General features: G+C 39.4%; 1 protein-coding gene across 3 annotated transcripts in view; it reads left to right on the plus strand.

Moving 5' to 3' along the window:
• Positions 1-17,805: 17,805 nt before the first annotated feature.
• Positions 17,806-18,637, plus strand: part of kirrel3b (kirre like nephrin family adhesion molecule 3b) — a gene marked incomplete at its 3' end in the record, with an annotated part of 145,534 nt that continues 144,702 nt past the window's right edge. For all 3 annotated transcript variants that reach the window (XM_080053634.1, XM_080053635.1, XM_080053633.1), the window contains exon 1: positions 17,806-17,925. In XM_080053634.1, coding sequence (XP_079909760.1) covers positions 17,883-17,925 — 43 coding nt within the window. In that variant the 5' untranslated portion in view covers positions 17,806-17,882. The remainder of the gene's footprint in view (positions 17,926-18,637) is intronic.

The following is an 18,637-nucleotide window of genomic DNA, read 5'->3' on the forward strand; positions in this document are numbered from 1 at the left end:
CACAGCACACAGATCTTGAATCAAGGCTATTGAACTGTTGCATTGATTTGAGCCAATGGAATTAGAGGCAAGCTGTTGAGGCCCATGTTTTGTAAGGCTGTCTGGTTTTTGCCATTGATTGGAATGCAAATATGTGTGGGTGGTGTTACTGTATACTAGTAAGTTATAGAGCTGAAGAGGTTTTAATAGTCCCACAGCAATCAAACCAAACTAAATAAATGAATACAAATGTTGTTCACAGTATTACTTTTTGTTTTATCTCTTGATGCAAACAAATATTGCCAACCAGATACTGACTGAAACCCATGTAACCATTGTGCATATTATAATGCAACACCCCTAGTTTCACCATTACTGTCAAATGTGTAGCACTAAATGCTATACTGTTATATACTCTTAGACTAATAACAATACATACTTGTACAGTATCTTGGAGTCTCTTGGAGTGATCCTAACCTCACAATATTTCAAACTGTAACTATTACCTGTAACTAAATAACTAAATAACTTAAGTTATTCTCCTGGTTCTGGTTACTTTAAGTCTAAATGTGAGGCGGTGTAACTTTTGTTCAACAGCGACCACAGTGGCGTGAGTGGCAATTACAAGTTGATGGCTTATTGTGCCACACTACATTTCCCAAGATTATCTTGAGTCAAATGCGTGAATGACATCATCATAAGGCGACCGGACAGAGTAAAGGCCTTTGCACACTGTGCGCGTTTTATTTGTGCGATTCATTCGTTAATTAACAAACGTATACAGAGTCAATACAAGCTTCCACACCAGCGCCTTAGTTTCGCTCCGCAAATTTGCGTCTTTTATTTTTTCGAACTGAGTTCGATTTTTCTGGGACGTCGCTTCTTAAAGTGAGACGCGACAAAATTCACATTTCAAAACATTCGCTTTTACGTGCCGTTTATTCGCGTCGCGCCCGGTGTGCCAAGGCCTTAAGTGGAACAGGACCAAAAGGAAACAACAAGTGAGGTGGTTTCAATTATTTAATTGTTCAAAATTTTAGAATCTAAAATCTTTGAATTGTTTGCCTGTGAAATGCTGAATTGTAACAGTCATGTAAGTCTATAAGTAAGTGAACTGATTCAGAAATGTCAGTTACATGCACAAATGTGCTTATGTCAGCTAACATGAGACTGTAGCAGAAGTGTTTTTCTCATTTGTGTAGAAAGTCATTTTTTACACTTAAGTCAAATAAGGAATTCCAACTGCATGTAAACGATCAGTTGGTCAAAGTCTCCACTTTCCCTTGATTCACATACAAACAGTATTCACACATAACTCAAATACTTTGAAAACCTTAAGTGTGTCATATGTTGTCTTTGGCAGGTATAATTAATTAGCTATAGTTAGCAGGAGTCAGTATCACTCAAATGGGTTTGTCAGTCCGTTTTGAAAAAGACTCCCCCATAACTACCCCCACATCCATCCACTTCGATGGTGGGCGCCTCAAGACACCAAAGTGAACACTACCTGAGTATAAAGACTTGACATTTGCAACTCCTCCCATTCACTGCAGCACACATAGCAGATAAAAGAAGGTATTAAATTCACTGTGTCTTGCAGTGTGAAGGCCAACCTAAAAGAGATTGTGTGAACTCCCTGTCACACCTCCCAATCCTATTTCTCCTCCTCCTCCCCTGTCTTCAAAGAACGGAAGGAAACGACCAAGAACAGGCTTTGTGTCCCAGGAGACACTCAAAGAACGTTCTGACTGCTGCATGTAATATTTCACAATTTAACCTCCTTGGATGATGGCCAAAGCTGGATTAGAGCACATCATCATAAGAGAGATAGTGGTTTTCGATTTAAATGTAAATAGTCTCTTTTAAAAAAAAATGTATTGTGCTGCATAACTTAAGGTGTTGGGGCAATAATTGAAATGTCTCAAACTTGAAGATAAGTCTGTAAAGCATGTTGAGGATTCGTTGACATTGTGTACCGATTGACTGGATTAAGTGTAGTCACGTCACAAGAAGCTTTATATTGATCATTTGACTAAAATTGGATACAGCAACAAGCATGTTAATACAATTAGGAAAGTATGCTGCTTCAACCCTTTAACAATGAAATATAGGTTTTGACAGAACGTGATATAGTTGCATCAAGACTCTCGAAAAGCTAAATAAAGCCTAACCTATGCAGTATTGAATCTTTTGACAACCTAAAAAAGAGTTTTCTTGGCAATCTTCCACCAATCGCTTCTGTTATCACACGGATGATTTTTCAGAAGAACTTCAATTGCTGTGCCCCATCCAGAAAGGCACTGCTGATGTGATGAAAAAGTCTTACTGGAGATGTTATCGCTGTATTGCTCACAGAAAAAGGGGAGCCGAAATGCGGTGACCATTATACATCTGGGAGCGTATGTCAGGAGCCTGTGTGTTCAGTGATGAAAGAGGTCCAAACACACTTTTTATTTTTTTGATTTCACAAGTAGAAGTAGAACTATTTCTCAGTTAATAGCAGTTTGCTGCAGGAATCGCCTGCAAATCGAATCAGACCCCTATAAACACTGAGCACCGTAGTTTAGACTTCCCAGTGAGTAGATGAAAATATTTCTGCCCCAGTGTACTCAATTGAGTTTACACCAACGGACTCCCTACTGCTCCTTGATGGTCCAGCCATCTCACAAATTGAGCTTGATAGGGAAAGGACTAATTGTGCACACGCACAAATTACCCAGTGTGTACACACATAGTATATTATCCAACCAGGCTGCATCCGTGAGTCCCCAGCCAGCACCTTGCATACCAGCAATATAACCTATTAGGTATGTATGAATACCTAACAGATTTTCTCACAATGATTTAAAAGTGAATCTATATTTATGTGAACACATTTGACAGAAAAAAATAGGCAATCTTATACAGCACACCCTAAAAGTGCATAGAGGCATACATTGTAATATTCCTATAACACAAAGTTTATCGAAGTGGCCTGATTCCAAATGTTGGGGAAACAAGCAACATTAGCTCCTTATAACAACATTAGCTTGGCCAGTGGAGCTCAAATGCTAATGCAAGCGATCTGCATTTGTGGACATTGTTGTTAAAGGTGACTTCTCTTCCGTTCCATTCATTTTTCTTAGCACTGGAGTTCGATTGTGATTGTCGGCACTCTCAATTTTCAGCCTTGAGCTACTTTGATTTAACCTTCCTCTCGTGTTAGGGTCGCCACCGACCCGTTTTGGTTTTCAAATGCATAAAAGAACCACTTACATTTTGTTTATTGCTTCGAAATTTCTTGACTTTGTCAGGAACCTCTATTTCAACAAAATAAAATAAATAAAAAATGTTTCACTTAATTATAAAATGCTCTGGTGGAAATTATAACACTGGTGGTGTTAGGGTCGTTTTCGACCCGGTTATAGAATAAGATGTAAAAAACAATAACTAGAGCCAAAACTGAAATCTTAAGTGCACTGTCAGCCAACACAATGACAGTTAGCTCCTCTCCCAATCATGTGAGCTCTGGGGAGGTTCTCATTTTGACTTTTCTTGCCCTTATACCTGCATAAAAGCGAAACAAACAGAAGGGCATATCCAGACATGTGAGGTCAATTCAGTATAGAGTTGGTGACTTGCAGAGTGCACATCTCCTATTTGCAGTATTCAAAAATGAGGAGATATACAGTGAGACAAGTTCTGGATCATGTTTTTGGTGAAAATGGCCACCTGATTCTAAAAATAAGAGGTGTCAGGTCTGCCGAAGCACTAAGGACAGAAAGATAAACGGATTGTGCTTTACCTGCAAGAAATATCTCTGCAAAGAACACTAAAAGTGTTGCTTTTTGTCACACATATGTACACACACACATACACATGCACACAGAGACTTTTACTCTGTTTCTTTTTACTAGTTTTGGAGCTAGTAATTGATTTCGATTAGTTTGATTTGTTGATTGGTTGTTGTTTATTTGACCTTACAAATCTATATTTTGTGTTGTGACTTGTTCTGGTTTTCATTGTGTGTTTGTATAATGCTGAAATAAAAGTTTTTTTGCTCTTTTCTGAAATAAATATTTATGGGTCGTAATTGACCGGTAACACCATAGATGTTAAAAAGGTCAATAATATTAATATGAAAAAATAAATAAAACAAATTTTGTTAAGAAATGTGTTCTCATACCCCTCAGTAATAATCAGGTAACACAACAACCAAATATTTATATATATGATTCTCTTAAGGTTAATTTTACCATTTTTTGAACTGAAATTGAGGCGCATACTGACAAAAAAAGGCCCAGCCTCCTACACCAAAAATATAATAAACAATATTTTCATGGATAAGGAAGCCTAACAAGGTAACCAAGAGATGAGAAACAAACTGGATGATAGATAATTGTTTTTAGTGTTTTTTACAGCTGATTTCAGACACGGGTCGAAACCGACCCGCTAACACCATGGATGGTAGCAGGAAGTTAACACAGGAGGAAGGTTAATAAACACTTAGACCAACAAAATCAACCTTGTTTGAAAAAGCTATACGCTTGATAAAACAGCTTTGAGTTAACAGTCTTTAACAGAATCCCACTTCAGCAAAAAAAGCTACACCAAACATCCAGCCTGAACTCTGGAGCACCTATTACTGTAACTGTTTGTGAAAGGTGCCCTGACCCACATTAGTGTGGATTGATGGCAACAATTTACCTTGAACTAACTGTTTACTTAATCCAAATGATGATATATTGTGGAATGCCCAAACAATATTGTAAAACTTTAAGAAGGTGTGCTCTGATGGTGCTGCTGCATGTAGACCAAAAGCTAGTTTTGGAGGTTTTCTGTTTGTGTTTTTTTTTCCGTCCGTTTACGCTGTCATAACACTGTGCCTACGTCATTTGGTTATCAGGGTCTGCAGCAACATCACATTGAAGAGTACTGAATGGAGTAGATAGGGGCCCCTGTGAGGGGTCTGGCAGTGACAGAAAGAGAGGAACGGAATTAGAGGGCACATAAAGTGTTTCTGACACTGGCAAATCAGTTTTCTCAGCAATTACAGCGAGATAGTGTAGCTTTTATTTCATCTGGGGAGAGCAAGAGGGAGGGCAGCGCTGTACGACTGTCAAGCAAACACAAGCAATGTCTACAGCCTACAGTAAATCTTCTGGGTTTTTGAGGATATTTTAATGACCTGCCTTGTCCTTTACATGGCTCACAATCTGATTATTAGTAGTGGAGGATAAGAGGCTAATTGAAGTGTCACTCAGAGCTAAAGTGTCTTTCTTTTTTCCTTTTTGTGCCGAGAGAGAAGGATCATCTATTTGAATAAGCCATCAGCTCTTGAACTGTAGAGAAGGCCATTGACAGTTTCCTAAATGTACACTTTTAATACAAATAAATAAAAAAAGGAATATACTGTAAAGTGGAATAGATATTATGCATAATTAGTGAAGATTTATTTTTTTATCCTAAAGTTATTTCAGCTTCAAAATGGGGCTGAGGTTATTCTGCATCTCTCCTGTGTACACAAACGTATTCATGTCTTGCATCCTTTTTCATTCACACAGACATCACAGAGCATCCAGATTGTTGTCACTTTAATAATAATAATATATGCCTTTTTGAAAAAACTGATTGCATTTATCTCACAACAAAGCATGCACGTTGGTGTTGTCAGGGTAGGAGATATAGCAATACAACACATATAAAGGAACATGTTGTTTTGTTCTGTCTTTGACAAAGGGGAACACCTTCCATCTAAGGTCAGTGTGACCCTCTCTGGGCCATAAATCAAGACTGCAGCAAAACAGAGATTATCAGAGGAAAACAGAGTCTGACCCACATAAAGATCTCATTCACTGAATATAGCCCCTTTAATGCCATTAGTATTACCAACAGTAGTACAAGGAATTAATCCTAATGCCCATTTAAATTGTTCAGGCCATCATACATTGTACAGTATTTTCTACAAAATATTGATGTAATATTATACTTTTTTAAACAAATACCCATCTCTTGCATCTTGAATGAATGTTGTTTCTTTTTTATCTATACGACCATTGCACAGATAACTTACTATGGAACTGTATCCAGACATCAGAGAAACCAATAACATTTTACACATGAACAGAAATAAATGGAAGATTTACAATTTAGGCGAATGCTTCCCTCTCCGTGATGACTCCCTCGCTTCAGTTGCTGCTTAGTACCTCAGTGTTTTGCCTTTCCGTCACTCCTGTATACTTTATAACAATGTTCCAGCATCATATACGTGTTTTAGCATGCTTTATTGCAACTGGTTGAAACGTGTGAATTTTATACTTAAAAAATAAATGCGTGTTGCCTTTAAACACAAATACGTAAATGACTGTTACAGTAAAAACAGGGGACATTAATATACACAGGAATGTGGCCGCACATTGAAAAACAAAAATAAGGGTTTGGTTATTCATTCAGAGATGGCACCAGATTGCCATTTCCTTCTTCTTATATATTTAAATCAGCGAGGCAGAAACGCCTTATACTGGGGGTAGCTGTTCAAACAAAATAAAGATCTCCTGGAAAAGGAGGTTAAGGTGAAAAACCAACAACATCCTTTCAGGATTGTCCACACCTGCCAAAGAAACCTTTGGCATCCTTCAAACAGTAGAGAATGCCTTTACTTTGAAAATATGATTAACACAGTCACACCATCGAAAAGACTTAATCCAAACCGTAAGGGCATTCACGTTTAAGAACAAATACACCTGAAAGCACTGTGTACTACTACCACAGTCACTATCCAGAACACATGTTAAAATCATTTGTAATCATTACATACTTTATCAAATTGCAAGGAAACAGTTGGCGAAAGTGTGCCTACAAGTTACTGAATGTTCTTACTGAAAGTTCTGTATGTACTCTATCAAAATGTGCTTGATTTTCAGGCTTTTTAAATTCCAAACATTTATACCATTTTTGCGATTCAAACCCAGGGGGCATGCACTGCAATGTGTGAACATTCATTGTGAGTGAGTGTGAATTAAATGTTTTTACTGATCTGCCAAGCAAGTCTGATTCCAATGATTTACTAAGTCAGTGAAGTATTATGTGTATCATGTGGCTCTCAGTCAACAGTTATTGACATACTATTACCCCATAAGAAACTTTCTCACCCATCTTGAAACCTGCCTGTGTTGAGCAGCAGTTTGAAATCCATTTGAATTTAAAGCAACGTCCCATGCATATTATTTTCTCATGCGTTCCACGTTTTCTCAAGAGTAATTTGTTGATGGCAAAGGCTTGGCTTTGGGCGTCTGGGATGCTCAGACTTAGTGGCCCATTCTGCATTTTAGTTAAGACTACGGGCAAAAATGCTATAAGTGGGTTAACTGAATAGTATAGTGTAGGCTGGTAATGGGCTGAATCAGCATATTTTCTCATATTTGCTTCTGCATAACATCAGCATTTTACTTATTTTTTTGAAGAAATGCTCCGTTCTCATGTGTATGCTATCCCGATTCAGCACAAAATATCCTCTACAGTGATGCTTGCCTCGGATGTTTGCCCCATAGCACTTTAAATGTATTTTTGCAACAAAAAAAACAAAAAACATTTCAAATTGTGTGGTACTGTTCGAAGGTTAGGTAAATAGGATTACTATTGGTTTTAACTTTTTTTTATTTCAAATGTTATGATTTTAATGGACTATAACAATGGAAAGTTTGAACATGAATATTTAATCATTTTCCAAATATGTTCAATATCGGAAATTGTACGTTTTAATACGTGTGTGTGTGTGTGGACCAGTCACCAGAACAAACAGTTCATAAAGACACACTGTTCTACACAATGTAATTGGAATATTACATCATTTGTGTTTGTTTTTTGGATGATGATTTCCCTTTAGCAGATTCTTTTCCATTTATATTACGTAGATTCCTCTTCGAGCCTGAGGGCAATCCATAGTTCAACACTTTGATTTTATTTACCGTGCACCATGTCAAGGAAGAGAAGCGGCAGGGGCAATGCATGCAATGAAAAGAGAAGATGAAGTGTCAATGGTCGATCAGTCAGATGTGAAACAACATGTAGCCATTTCCCTCTAAAGAAGGGAGCCCAGCTTGACTTATGCAAAACCCTTTGAACCCTGACCGGCTTTCTTGAGATGCATTCTGCTGACCGTTGCTCTCCATTTGAGCACAGCAAACAAATCTATACTACTATTTTGCATACCATGTACAAACCTCAAATCCAAGGCGCAGTGAAGATGCAATTCAAATGGGGAAAAGTCAAATCACCTGGCTGCCCTGCAGCAATGTGAACATGGCTGAGTCAGAGCAGAGTTCCAGGCTGTGTAAATAGTTGCACAGTTTAAATGAAAAAATTGACATGTTTGCAAATAAATATTGCATGCATTTAATGTGAGCATATTTGCACCAAATGTATGTGGTTATGTAATATGTGGTTTAACATATTGCATTTTTGGTTGACTTGGTCCAATGGGGGTGACATCTACACCTCATTTGCACCTGTTACCTCAGTGATCCCAACATTCATAGTGAGAGGCTACCAAGATTGGAACCATGCTGCTGAAAAAAAAGGTCACGGGGGGTTGTTCAGAAACACTCAACTTCAAATGAACGTTTAACTTGTGTGCTGAGGTGGAAAGGGGCATGGGAGGCGCATCAATGGTGGCAGGGGTTAGAGTTAGGTGGTGCAGCTGGGTCTGGAGAGAGGCCTCACACGCAAATGCCTGACTGAGAGGACGGAAAGGGTTCTCAGGAAATTCCCCACAGAGACGTATCACAGTTTGTCTGCTGCAGCTTCTAATGTAGATTTGCGTACTGGTTTTATGAAAGTCCACAAAAAAAATGTGGGTTGAGAAAAACAGCTACGCCCAGGCTTGTGTGTTATGTTATGACATTTTGGTGGGATGATCTTTTTATTCTTGCTTTTCTTCAGTACGGTTTTATAGGTAAATGCGTGTGCTATGCTGTGATGCACTGTGACGCAGACAACAAGTACTTATGTTGAGGTGGGTGTATTAACAAGTTTGGAATTTGTGTTTTAATCAAAATACAGCATACTTGTATCAGTGATGTATTATCAGCTGTCAAATTAGTGTTTTGAGTGCATGGTAGTATTTTGAAATTAGGAGGCTGATTGCAAGTTGTTCATATTTTACCTCCAGCAACCACATAATTTTAGTTTGATTAACTGTTGGGGAAGTATGTAGGCACACAGCCACTTCAAGTCTGTTCTCACACCTTTCGAATCCTACAGTTTTCCTCTTTTAGTTATTGTTGTGCAGCTTGGAATTCCTTTGATTTCAAGGCTTAATAACATCTTAAAATCAACAAAGTCAGCAGAGTGACTCTCAGGAGAGTAAGTGGTTGTGCCTGTGGAGTGGTTAAGGTGAGAAATCAGTGAAGCCAAAGCATTCAAATAAAAGAGCATGGTGCAGCAAAGGTAATCCATGAGGTTATGATTGTGACATTGCACTTTCATTTGTGAAAATAATTCTAATAATTTGATTACTATTAACCATCAAAATTGGAGTCGTCAAAATCACTTTTTTTGTAAATATCAGTGGATATCTGAGACTGTGTGTGCACTGAAAAACAAGTGTTACCACAATGCCTAGGCTCTTTAAATGGACGTTGCTAGTCACAGTGGGCCCACTTTGTTAATATACCCTTTGTTTACATACAAGTTTACAGAGCCTAGGCTGTGTTTCAATAGGAGATTTTGTTCAGAGCTCACACAGAGAGGTAGTGGATTGATTTTGATCAACAGTGATTTTGTGTAAATTCGAAATATAAAGGTTGATCTATACCATGATGCAATTATCTTATTAAGAATACATTATAACACCACATCTATTCAGTGTGTATTATTTATCATAACATGACATGGAAATTTGCAGCATGCCTACCACCCTCCTGTATTTCCCAACGCGGGTCTTTGTCTTGAAATGTGCTCTGGGTGAAAATGAGATGTCGTCACTCCTCCTGCTTGCTTCTAACGCCTTGACTGTTTAATTCCGTTCATTTATATCCTCTGCTCTGCCACTTTGCAGACTTGATTGGAATGTGAATCTGAGGCATCAAGGCTACATGTAGCATCTCTGGGGAATCGTCTGACTGACAAAGATTGAGTGGATGTCCTTCACTGAAAGACAACTGGCTGATTTTCTAATTTCAAAATACAAATTGATGGTAACACACAGTGAACACACACACACATGTACACTGGGACACGCACACACACCTACAGATAGCAGTGTTTCAGAGCTTTCTGTGTCTCCACAGTAGACATACAGGCCCAGGAGAAATAAACAGATATGTCACTTTTTATTTATCTCAAAAACAGACTGTCTGTCAATCATCTTAAATGTGTCACTTTTTTTTGAATAAGATAATAAGACTTTGCATTTGATCTGGTGAAGGAATGAGGAGGAGGCAAAGGATTTCATGGATGACATGGAACCAGGCAAGCAGCACAGCTCTGACCCCGTTTCCACTTGTCTTTAACCTGTGATTTTTGTGTGATCTGATCACGGTAAATGGACTGGACTTATATAGCGCTTTTTAGCCGATTTTCTCAGCCCCAAAGCGCTTTACATTTCTGACCACATTCACCCGTTCATACACACACACTCATACACCGATGGCAGAAGCTGCCATGCAAGGCGCTCTCTGAACCATCGGGAGCAATGTGGGGTTCAGTGTCTTGCCCAGGGACACTTCGACATGTGGCGGGGAGACGGGGGATCGAACCTCCGACCCTGCACTCTAGAGGCGACCTCCCTGCCCACTTCGCCACTGCCGCCCCTCACATGAATACAGCTCTAACTACAGGTGAAAACACTCTCTAGACGCTTTGAGATCGGATCACAAAAACCACATTCGGAGGTGGTTTACGTCGCTTGTGTCCGATTTGTCCGCATTCATTTGGTAGTGGAAACAGCAATGTGACTTTTGGCCACATTATGGACCTCCTACTCAACTGCCGCCCCCCGGCCTGAGCGGAAATACGTTGAAAATGCATCACTGGCGTTCATGCAGCTTCTTATCCTTCCTCCTGTGTTAACTTTCTCCTACCATCCATGGTGTTAGCGGGTCGGTTTCGAACAGCTGTAAAAAACACTAAAACCAATTAAATCCAATTTGTTTCTCATCTCTTGGTTACCTCGTTAGGCTTCCTTATCCATTAAAATATTGTTTTTAATATTTTTGGTGGAGGAGGCTGGACCTTTTTTTGTCAGTATGCGCCTCAATTTCAATAAAAATACATATTTGGTTGTTGTGTTACCTGATTATTACTGAGGGGTATGAGAACACATTTCTTAACTAAATTTGTTTTATTTATTTTTTCATATTAACATTATTGACCTTTTTAACATCTATGGTGTTACTGGTCAATTACGACCTATATATATTTATTTCAGAAAACAGCAAAAAAACTTTAATTTCAGCCTTATACAAACACACAATGAAAACCAGAACAAGTCACAACACAACATATAGATTTGTAAGGTCAAATACACAACAACCAATCAACAAATCAAATCAATCGAAATCAATTACTAGTTCCAAAACTAGTAAAAAAAACAGAGTAAAAGTCTCTGTGCATATGTTTGGTTGTGTGTTCAGATGTGTGGCAAAGAGCAACACTTTCAGTGTTCTTTGCAGAAATATTTCTTTCAGGTAAAGCACAATACTTTTATCTTTCTGTCCTTAGTGCTTCGGCAGACCTGACACCTCTTATTTTTAGAATCAGGTGGCCATTTTCACCAAAAACATGATCCAGAACTTAGCTCACTATATATCTCCTCATTTTTGAATACTGCAAATAGGAGATGTGCACTCTGCAAGCCACCAACTCTATACTGAATTGACCTCACATGTCTGGATATGCCCGTCTGTTTCGCTTTGATGGTATAAGGGCAAAACAAGTCAAAATGAGAACCCCCTCAGAGCTCACATGATTGGGACAGGAGCTGACTGTCATTGTGTTGGCTGACAGTGCACGTATGATTTCAGTTTTGGCTCTAGTTATTGTTTTTTACATCTTATTCTATAACCGGGTCGAAAACGACCCTAACACCACCAGTGGTATAATTTCCACTTATAATTAAGTGATTTTTTTTTATTTTGTTGAGATAGAGGTTCCTGACAAAGTCAAGAAATCTTGAGGCAATAAACAAAATGTAAGTGGTTCTTTTATGCATTTGAAATCCAAAACGGGTCGGTGGCAACCCTAACACGAGAGGAAGGTTATAGAAGCCTCATGAACGTTAGTTGCATCTGCCAATATCGCAAGCTTTCTGTCCTCTGTTTTCATTTCACTGCGTAAATCTGAAAACACGGAAATCACTGCTATTGACTAGTGCGCTGCAAGGCAACGACTTCCTGTTCTTATCTGCTTAAAAATAAAAGTCAACTCGCGTTTGGCTAGTAACAGGCTTTTAATGTGACGGCTTACAGGAAATATTCTGTTTGCACATGCAGTAACTTAACTGCATATAGACAGCCGTGTACTGGTTGGTGACCAGAGTGTAGCAGACGTTAGAAAAGCCGCCCGGCGAGCACACATCTTTCACCAGCCAAAGTGGCGTAATAACTAAGAGTTTTTATTTTTATATACTATCTATGATATTTACCCGCATTTGGCAAGTGTTAATGTAGAGCCCTCTAAGCAGTATTGTGCATCGCTCCTCCTTGTCTAAATGAGACAGTAGCCTATCTCGTCAACCTAGACTTGTAATTATCTTCGCACGTAATGAATTTTAATAGCAAATGCGATTAAAACTATGGCACTGTACAGCTCTGTATGTTTATTTGTTTGAACTCCACCGGTTAAAAACACCAATGCATACGGAAATGATGTACTTGTAGATTTACATACAGAGCGGGTAAATGCAATCCGATCACAAGTAGACAAAGAAGTCACATGTAAAAAGACAAATGTGAACACACGGACTGAGAGCTGGCCACCTTTGATCGGATCACCAAAATCACATCATAATCCCAGGTGGAAACAGGGCCTTTGACACTTCCAAAGTATTTTTTCACCATGGCAGCCATATCGTTGCAAAACTTAAAATGAACTTGTACAATTTTTTAATATTATTTTTTTGTCTCCATGCCAAGTATTATATTTCCAATAGACAATTTAATATTCAGCGCCATGAATCATTACTCATGGCCTCCAAATTGCATTTTTTTCCCCTCAGCTCTTAGTTTTGGATTGATTCTCAATCTGTACTTTGTACTGTACTCATTTTAAAGCTCTCAAGTTTCAAAGGTCACTTTGTAACCAACCTTATTAATTAAATTAGTCAGGAGCTGCTGTTCTGCTGTGCGGTGCAAGATGTGCTCCTTGAGCTTTGACACGCAGGCTTTAGAAAAAACAGAGTAAAGATGATCTATTGCCATTTCTCACTTGAAGAGAAACTGCTCGCTGCCCTGCAGAATCCTACGTTTTTGAAAGTTGAATTTACATGAACATAAATCTCTTGACCCCCATGTTACAACAATCTAAAATAACCAGTGTTATTTGTATAGACATGTATTCTTTGTTACCGAATGAATTGTGGCTTTGTGCCATATTTAACCCTGTAGAAACCAAAACTGAATTTATACAAGATTGGGGCTTTCACACATTATTTAGATTGTATCATACAATGTATTACTTAACAGTTTTTACCTTGCTTTTTGGTTGTATGTTTACATGTTATCAAAGTGTTCATGAAACCCTTAAGAGAAACTCCAAAAGGGAACATGATAAGTCGCCAAGTGACATAACTTTAGTCTGCGTCGTGTGGGGCTAAAGACTACACGTTTGAAAATGTAAAAAATCTGAGGGTTTTGAGCACCACGGAAGTGAGCTTACCAGACCTCCACAGCCGGCTCATCATCTCTGCTAGAGGCTAGAGGATCAAGGCAGCATTAGCCGCTACTTGCATAACACACTCTCCAGTCGAACTATCTGCGCTTGAGTTGCATTGTGGGTAATGTAGGGGCCAAGTGTTGATAAGGAAAACGAATGGGTGGAGAAAAAAAAGTATATCTCTGGTTCTGCTTAATTGATTTTGACACATATTTCAACAATGTTATAGAAGTGCAATGCTAATGTGCTCTTTTATTGCCATAAATATTTTTTTTATATCAGGTCTATTGTCTTTTCGATTGCTTGATTTGAAGTTATATTTTTCTGTTAGCGAAGCATTCCTCAGATCCATTTCAGATACACTTTAGCCCAATAAATGGCAGCTGTGGGTTATGTTATACCAGGAAGTAAGATATTATTTATTAGCACAACAAATGGGATCAGCATTCATGATCATAATTGAATTCACAAGTAGAGAATGTGAATATATATTTCTGTGTTAAATCAATTATCAGTGCAGGAAAAAAAATTATTTTTATAACACGTCCCACCAGAGACTAGACATAACCTGCCGTTGAGAGTACAGGGTGATATGTAGGCAGCACTGACCGATTAATGGTCTATCTTCATCTTGTTCAAGCTCATTTTCACTTCCTTCTGAGCATGTCTTTTTTTACAGTGGATTATGGTCATGGACAGTTTAAAGACTCTCTTAAACTCTGAAAAGAAGAGTTCCCTCTCTCCTGAGTCATTTAAGAGTATGCTCCCTGTGGGTGCACTCTGGGTTTAAGAGTGTAGAGGCCCTTCACTAGACTTCTAATCTCTTTAATTTCCCCATTTGTGCCTGTGACTAAACATGTTATTGCTTTTTTTTTCTTGGTGTTCAGTATGGTACACGCAACTTCTACATCAGGCTTTAAAGGTCTCATAATTTGCGAATTTCCAGGTTCAAAATTGTAATGTGGGTTAATACTAGAAACTGTTTTCTTGATGTACTGTCCAGAAACATGTTTGTATTGATCACAGTGTCATTGCGGAATGTCCTCTTGAGAGCCTTTGTCTGAAACACTCCATTTTAGAGCCTGTTTATTTAAGTGTATCTGTTGGTTGTGCTCTATCCCAGGTAGAGGTATGGTGCTAAGTTAAATTGGTAATGAGTGGGCGTGGCTTCTCCCCTTATGATGTCATAAGGGAAGATACATCTGACTAAGGTTTTTGATCGTAGGGTTTCAGAAAGCAGGTGGAAGAAAGATACAGGGTTGTTTTCTTCTCATACTTTGGAGTCTCTCTAGAGTCTAGAGAGACTCCAAAGTATGAGAGTATCTAGACACACCTACTGGGACCCATATTAATGTTGAAAAAAACATGAAGACTGCATTTTGCACAATAGGTGACCTTTAACATGAGGGAACCGCTGATGTTTTTAAAGGTATATGTTATGTGTTAATCGCATTTGAAGACACCCAGGTTTCAGCTAACAAAGGTGATCACTTGTATCATAGACATTACTCTTCAAATCAGCCCTGCTTGTATTTCTCTTTTTTTCGTCAAAATGTTATCTAATTTAATATTGATGAAAAGACAATGAGGACTTCAGTTCAGCTCATAATCGTTAAATCTGTCTAAATATTTAATATATCAAAACCAAAATGGGACCCAAGCTACGGGGTTTATTGTACCAATAGGGTGCTATGAGTTGTAGACATTCAAATGTGTTTTGCCTGTTTACCTGGCTTACCCTCATTGCTCAACCTTCAAGCATTTAAGCTCCTTTGTTATTCTTTGCCCCTACTCATCATGTTCTTAGGTAGAATGCAAATCTATTATCCGCTTGTTTGGTCGCAGTGGGGTTGTTTTGTGTGTAGCTGTTAGTTGCACTGATGAAAAGACCACCTGTCCTCCTCTGGCTCTTTGATTAGATTAGGATGTCAAAGGGATGGATTAAATTGACATGACGTAGACTAGGCCCCTCATGCAGTGCTTACTGTGTCTTTATCAGAGCTCCTATCGGCTACTGGGCATTACTGTACATCTCATATTAATGGACGCTGTTTCCCTCTGCACCAGATTTGAATGTCAATCATTATCCACAAGAAATAGAAAATGATAATGTTTCTACATTCTGAAATGTTAATGAAGTCGTTCTAGAATGTTCTACCAGGGCTAAATCACAGATGAGCTGTACTGTTTGCGCTTGAAGATATTTTATCAGTCATTTTACAATTTGCCTTGATTGCTTAGGGACATTTTTCCATTTCCATTTTGCTTTGTCAAAACTCCCACAGAGCCGTGAACTGCAGATGAGATTACAAAAAACAGCACATGTCGTTTTCAAAATTACACTGCCTTCACAAAACGTGTCACACACCAATCAAAACCAAGCATGCCCATCATCAAAACATACAATGTATGTTTTCCTAACAATGGATAACAACATTTAAATTACAGTTATCCATCTCTCCAACCATCACTTCAATTTGTGTGCCGCCGCCTATTGTCTTTTTTTTACCACTGACAACCATACTGTACTATACTCTGAGTTTTGAACTAGAATAGGGAATATACGGAAATAACAATACGGAAATTATTTGAAATCTCTATAAAGTTTGTATTTATACAATAAAGTATCGCTGTTTTTGTATTGCAGATTAGACCACTAAAATATTGATACGTGGGGTACATTTACAGATATAATTTTAATTTGTGAGTATTTAAACGTAAATAGTATGTGAATCCTACCAAGCATTTTAGTTCCCATAATCCACAGTGGACCATTGTGTTTTTATAGTTCACAACATAGGGCTCGCTCTCTGTTATACTGTACAGTGTGGACCAAGCAGGCCTGTATGCAACAGAGGAAAGAGATGCCCCCTTTTAAAATATTAAACAGCATAACTAGGAAAATGTGTTTGTAAGTAGGCAGTGCATTTAGGTATTTTATGACATCCTACATCATGGCTCGTTGAGTGAGTGAGGATGAATATCCTGATGAAAAATTAAAATCGAAAGCATTCTCCAGCTTCAGTCTTTAATTCTAACGTAGTCTTTCTCCATTCCCAATGATGGCGCTCACCATGCCCCACAATTCAGTCCATAGAATGCATAAAAAATACAAATAAAGAAAGAGAGAAAGAAAGACAGAAAGGCTGGGGGTCTTTAACTGGGAGGAGGGGTGAGACTAGACTGCACGTTTTGTTTTGTTGATGTCTGTGTTATTTGTAGAGCTACATAGGGGCCGAGTCGCTCCCCATTCTCATTCTAATTCATTCTAATTGGAGCTGAACCCTCTCTTCTGTGTCTCCCATGGCAGCTCTCGTTCCCAGAGTGAGGACCCGAGTCTCCAGGTCTCTCACACTCATACACAGCCACCCAGAGAGATAGATATATATAGAGGGATAGAGAGAGAGAGAGGAAGGGAGGGAGGAGTCTAGAAGGGGAGCACTATCCCCCGACTGTGTCTGCTGCGTGAGTGGTAGAGAGAGAGAGATAGAGCGAGAGAGAGAGATATAGAACGAGAGAGAGAGAGAGAGCATGAGAGAGAAAGAGAAACAAAAGGGGAGGGGTGGAGGACGAGTGAGGGCTGACGGGACTGAGAATGGATGGGAGGCGAGAAACCGTGCGAGCCAGGGAGACAGAGTGAGCGTGTGTGTGTGTGCGCGCTCAGAGTCAGCAGCGAAGACGCAGAAAAGTCCACAACAAGCGCGCACCAAACAAGAGAGAGAGAGAGCGAGAGCGCGCGAGGCAGAGCTGACCACCACCAGCAACTCTGAAGAGTACTGACAACGAGGAAAGACAGAGAGAGAGAAAGAGAGAGAACTGAGAAAGAAGAAGAGGACAGAAGATAGACTGCCAGCCTTCCACTGGTAAACGGAGACACCGCCACAGAGGGACTGGAGCATCCATCCATCCATCCATCCCCTCCAGCGAAGCACAGAGGAGCCACTGTCTCATCCGGTGCATGTGTTTTGGTGCCTGCCAACTTCCAATTTCACACTCGCCCACTGTTTTTCGTATAGGTTTTAGCCCCTCTCCACTCACTCCCCCAAGTCGTCATGATCCCCTGGGTCTTTCTGCTCCTGTGGATCTCCGGACACGGTAAGTTTTCCACATTAAGTTGGCTTATTCATCACATCTTTTTTTTTTTTTTGCTTGCTTGCGATGGCTACACTGTGTGACCTGCTGGAAAACTGTGTATATACTCTGAATCCATCATCATCATCGTTGCTGCTGCTGTGATGTCTGAGCTCGTCCTATACCATCTGTGCTTTTTAAGTGCTTCTAATATTGCACTTCTGAGTGCACTGTTATGTCTGATGCTAAAGAGTAAACGGAGGACATTAGAGGAACAGGTCTTTGCGGGCTGTCCTGGGGGTTAAGATGCTATGAATAGTTGTAGCCTGCATGCAATTTACTTTCCGTCTATATATTGTGTCATTTCTTTCAAACCAAGTTAAATGCTTCCTATGCGGGCTTGATATTCCTGTAATACACACATATACACACACACGCACACACACACACACGCACACGCACACACACACACACACACACACACACACACACACACACACACACACACACACACACACACATAGATGCACACAAACAAAAGCCCTCTAACCCCAGTCCGGCTCAGTCAAGCGTTCACTGCTAAGTCACATTGTTTTGAACTGACAGCCCTTCCCAATTGAGTTCAACTACGGGGGGTTCTGGGCAAAAGAAAGGGGAGAAGAAAAAGTTACCGCTGAAGTGATTCAGAGGGCAGACTCAGGAGTATATAGCTCTTGCCCTTTGGACAGAGTGTGCT

Source organism: Ammodytes marinus, assembly GCF_949987685.1.
Source record: "Ammodytes marinus genome assembly, chromosome: 3".
NCBI classification, from domain to species: Eukaryota; Metazoa; Chordata; class Actinopteri; order Uranoscopiformes; family Ammodytidae; genus Ammodytes; species Ammodytes marinus.